Raw genomic sequence first — 4,534 nt, 5'->3', positions numbered from 1 at the left:
AAAAAAAAAAAAAAAACAAAAACAAAACAAAACAAAAAAAAACCCAATACGTATATTTCTTGGCATGATACATTTCTCATTCCATCATCCTCCAGGCAAATTTCTCAAAGTCTACAAGAAGCTCAAATTTACTCTTTATGTCTACATAACACATAATGGTGTGATTCACTACAGATATCCCATAATTCCCGTAATTCTTTACTAACAGGGAATCTCAAGGTGTTCTGGATATTCAGCAAAATAAACAAAACTGAAGGACCGATGAAATGGTTCGGCGGGTAAAGACTTGCTGTGCGAGCCTGAGGATCTAATGGTGGATGCAGAGTACCAGCTCCACAACTCTGACACACACACACACACAGGAAGCGACCACAGCAGCCTCCTATGGTGAGGGGTGGGGCTAGGCTGGAATGGGCAGAGGAGGTGGCATGAGAAGGGATCTCTCGCATGCATGCTCTATTCTGAGCTCAACTCCTGAGACAGCGAGGACGCACGCCACCAGCTTCACCTCTATAGTTAAACTAACTCAACAAAGCTAAACTGCAAAGCAAAACGAAGCCCACATCTTGCCAGCTGGTGAAGAGCTACCAGCAACACAATACTCACTCTCTGCCGCTGTCCAGATCCTGCACGTCCTTCAGGTAGAGGGAAAAGTCGATCACTCCAACCTACAGAAACCAAGGTCCCAGGCTCAGACACACGGCAGTTTTCGTTCCTGCAAACTTGTGAGTCTGAAGTCGCAAGTTCACTTCGCTACTGTGCATGCACCCAAAGGAGGATCACGTTATTTATAAAGAGCAGCAAAGACTCGGTGGTCCAAAGTAACTTAATTTTATTTTTTTATTTTATGTGCATTGGTGTTTTGCCTGCACTTATGAACAAAGTAATTTGAAAGAAAATGGGAGAGGAGAGAGAGAGAGAGCATATGCTAGATTTCTAGGCTAAAGTGATACTCTTGTTTATCTGACACTTCTTTTTTTCTTAAAGATTTATTTACTTATTATGTGTACAGTACATGTATCCTTGCAGGCCAGAAGAGGGCATCAGATCTTATTACAGGTGGTTGTGAGCCACCATGTTGTTGCTGGGAACTGAACTCAGGACCTCTGGAAGAACAGTCAGTGCTCTTAATCACCGAGCCATCTCTCTAGCACCTTATCTGACACTTCTACGTCCTTCTTTCTACACCTGTCTAGGTTGGCATTTTTTTTGGGGGGGGGGTCAACTTGACACAAGCTAGATTTATTTGATAAGAGGGAACAATTGAGAAAATGCTTCTGTGGGCAAGCGTGTGAAATTTTCTTTAGTGATTAGTGATGTGGGAGGGCCCAACCCAGTGTAAGTGGTGCTACTGGGCATGTGGTCCTGGATGGTATAAGAGAGGCTGATACGAACCACAACAATGACCAGAATGTTACAACAAGCCTAAGGATGCAATAGTGGCACAGATACCTCAGCAGTAACCAACTGAACTAGCTGAAAACCACTCAACAAGAAGGAAACCATGCCTGGTACTGGAAACCTAGCCAACTACTCTGGACTAGTGAAGTCATGGATCTTTGAGAGGAACCTACAACCATCACTTTACTAAACCAGCATAAATCCTAACTACATTCTAAATATTTATCCTTATACACGCAGATAAGTGCCGTCCTCACCCCCATTAAGACACTTTTCTTTGCAACAGATGGAGACAATTACAGAAAACCACAACCAATCAAAATGTAGAGTTGTGGAGCCCAGTCCCAATGGACACATCTACAATACAAGTCCCACCCTAAGGCGCAGGGATCATCGTGAAAGAGGGGAGAGAAAAACTTTAAGAGTCAGAGAAGCAGGGAGTTTGCTGTGAGGTTGTGTCTCCTACGAGTGTTTGAAGCCATACTTATGAAGTCTCATCAACATGGCTGCCTAAACATGAGCTGAACCAGACAACAACAACAGACATGCTAATGTGCATGGGGGTTGTGTGGAGGGGGAAGCCCGAGAGGCTTCAGCCTACACAAAGAACTACAGGCAACTAAGGAATGCTGAGAGCTGGAGAAAGTCTTCCTCAGAGAAAGCATACCAATTGTTTATCTAATACTAAATGATCAGCCCTGAAAATACACATATAAGTAACGTTATACAGACTGAGCAGGTTGTATTTATGTATTTAGGAATACACACACATGATTTTTTTTAAGGAAACACAACCTTCAAAGAAAGAACAAAACAAACAAGCAAAGAGCCAACTTTGTGTTTTACTAAACTGTGGTCCAAACAGGAGGATGACCGTCTCCCAGCTCAATCTATGAGGAACACAGGCCTAGGAGGAGACAGAGGCCCACAGGAAACTCAGTACAGTTTTCCTCCTAAGCAGAAGCACATGATTCAGGGGTATAGGAAACAAATATGACACAATGACAATGGAAGACAGCAACAGTACTGTATGGGAAAGCCACACACTAACTGTTCTGTTTGAGTTAAAACAGGTGCCAATCAAATAAGACATCTGATAGCATTCAATGTTCACTTCTAATAAAAATACAAGTTAGAAAACCAGAATAAAATTGTGTATATATTTATATTTTTCAGAGATATCCATCTGTTTATCTATTTATGTATCTATCTGTTGAACCTGCTTGTATGTCTATGCACTAGTGCATGCAGTGCCTGTGAAGGCCAGAAGAGGGCACTGGCTCCTCTGTAGCTGGAGTTAGACAGTTATCTGCCATGTGGGTGCTGGGAATTAAACCTGGGTTCTCTGGAAGTATAACCAGTGCTTTTAACCAGTGAGCCATCTCTCCAGTCCCCCTCCTCTCTGTCTCTCTCTGTCTCTGTCTCTCTCTTTCTTTCTTTCTTTTTCTTTTTTTAGACATGGTTTCATGTATCCCAGACTAGCCTTGAACTTGGCTTTGTAATGAAAATGACCTTGTGACCTTCAACTTGTGATCTCTGGGCTCCACTTCCAGAGTGCTAGGATTACAGGCATGTACCACCATGCCTGGTTTATGGAGTTAGGAACTGAACCTAAGACTTGTGCAAGCTACGCACGTACTTTACCAACTGAGCCACACCCCTGGATCTGCCCACTGGCTACTTCACTCTCCTGAGACATCCCCAGCAGCTTTCCCACCTCCCCAGCACCGCGGTCTTCCCTAACCTCTACCAAAGGCCTCTTGCTTTCTGCTCCTTTCTTAGGTTCAGCACATGTCTGCAGATTTCATGTCAAAAATTCGTGGTCTGATTCATTCCATCAAAGCCTAAATCCCATATTACCTGAGAATCCAGGTCTTCTCCCTTTAAGCAGAGATTGGCATCCAGAACATTGAGTCCCACCAGCAAGCCGACAATCACCATGCCCTCTTCCTCCATCATTAGTGCCTCAGGCTCATAGAACTCACTGCAAGGGACGGACAGGTCAGGGGCTGCTCAGGTGTCCCTTTCCCACTCACCCTCACCCGGGCCAGCGGCCTTACCACCTGGCTTCCTGCTCTACCCTGGAGCGAGGGACCCTCAGGGAGTTTCCTTCCTCCCACCATGTCAAGTGCTTCCTCTTCTGCTATGGTTAGATCCTAAGTGTCTCTCAAAGACCCACGTGGTAAAGTTGCTCCCCAGCTTGGTGCTGTTAAAAATGCAAGTGGGGCCAACTGAGAGTTGCAAGGTTGCTGTGGGTGTGCTCTGAAGGGGGTGTGACCTTTGCCTTCTCTTTCTCATTTTGTGACCAGGAAGTCAGCAGTTTTTATTCTACCTACCTCATGCCTCCTTCACAATCTACTGCCTTGCCACAGGCATAAAGCAAGAGGACCAATTATGGACTAAAACTGTGAGCCAAACAAACCTTTTCTTTTCCTTTCACATACGTACACCTGTTTGTGTGGGATCATGTATGTGGATGCACATGCGCATATGTGTAGACATGCCAGAGGTCAACCTCAGGTGCCTCAGAAGCTGGTCCTCAGACGACTACCTTTATTTTATAATTTTTTCTCTGTGTATGTATGGTATTTTTCTCTGCATGAAACAGCTTCCGAGTCCAGTTTTTCAGTGTAGGCGCTGGGGCCTGGACCTCATGCCTGCACCACAAGCATTCATAAACTGAGCCACCTCTCTGCTCTTTCTCTTTATGATCGGATTCTTTCCGGTGTTTTATCACAGCAACAGAGAGCTGCACTGGGGCCTGACAGGCTCCTCTGTTTAGATCTTGATCTGGTTCCTTCTCATCTACTCTTGGCCACTGTCTTCCGGCCATTCTGCTGTGTGCCCCTGTGTCTTCACTGCCTTCTCTCTGCAGATAAAACTTACTATCTGGAACGCTGGTCACCAGGGCTAGCCTGGGAGGGGACAGTGGACAGAGGCACCTGCCAATAGCCTGAAAACCTAAGTTGATTTCTGGAGCCCACTGGGCTGAAGGAGAGGACTTAGCTGTGTGTTGTAGTGCACATTTTTTTTTGTTGTTGTTTTTTTTGTTTTTTTGTTTTTCGAGACAGGGTTTCTCTGTGGCTTTGGAGCCTGTCCTGGAACTAGCTCTGTAGACCAGGCTGGTCTCGAA

The 4,534-nt window shown here is 45.1% G+C and overlaps 1 protein-coding gene across 2 annotated transcripts in view; it reads right to left on the bottom strand.

The window, feature by feature from the left end:
• Nucleotides 1-4,534, bottom strand: part of Rufy1 (RUN and FYVE domain containing 1) — a 46,628-nt gene that overhangs the window by 29,937 nt on the left and 12,157 nt on the right. For both annotated transcript variants that reach the window (XM_005350147.3, XM_026780644.1), the window contains exons 5-6: nucleotides 3,262-3,385; nucleotides 607-668 (exon numbers count right to left, since the gene is read on the bottom strand). In XM_005350147.3, the coding sequence (XP_005350204.1) occupies nucleotides 607-668; nucleotides 3,262-3,385 (186 nt within the window). The remainder of the gene's footprint in view (nucleotides 1-606; nucleotides 669-3,261; nucleotides 3,386-4,534) is intronic.

The sequence above is a fragment of the Microtus ochrogaster genome, chromosome 7, assembly GCF_000317375.1.
Source record: "Microtus ochrogaster isolate Prairie Vole_2 chromosome 7, MicOch1.0, whole genome shotgun sequence".
Taxonomy (NCBI): Eukaryota; Metazoa; Chordata; class Mammalia; order Rodentia; family Cricetidae; genus Microtus; species Microtus ochrogaster.
Note: the sequence above shows the minus strand (reverse complement) of the source record. Positions and strands in the feature narration are given on the sequence as shown.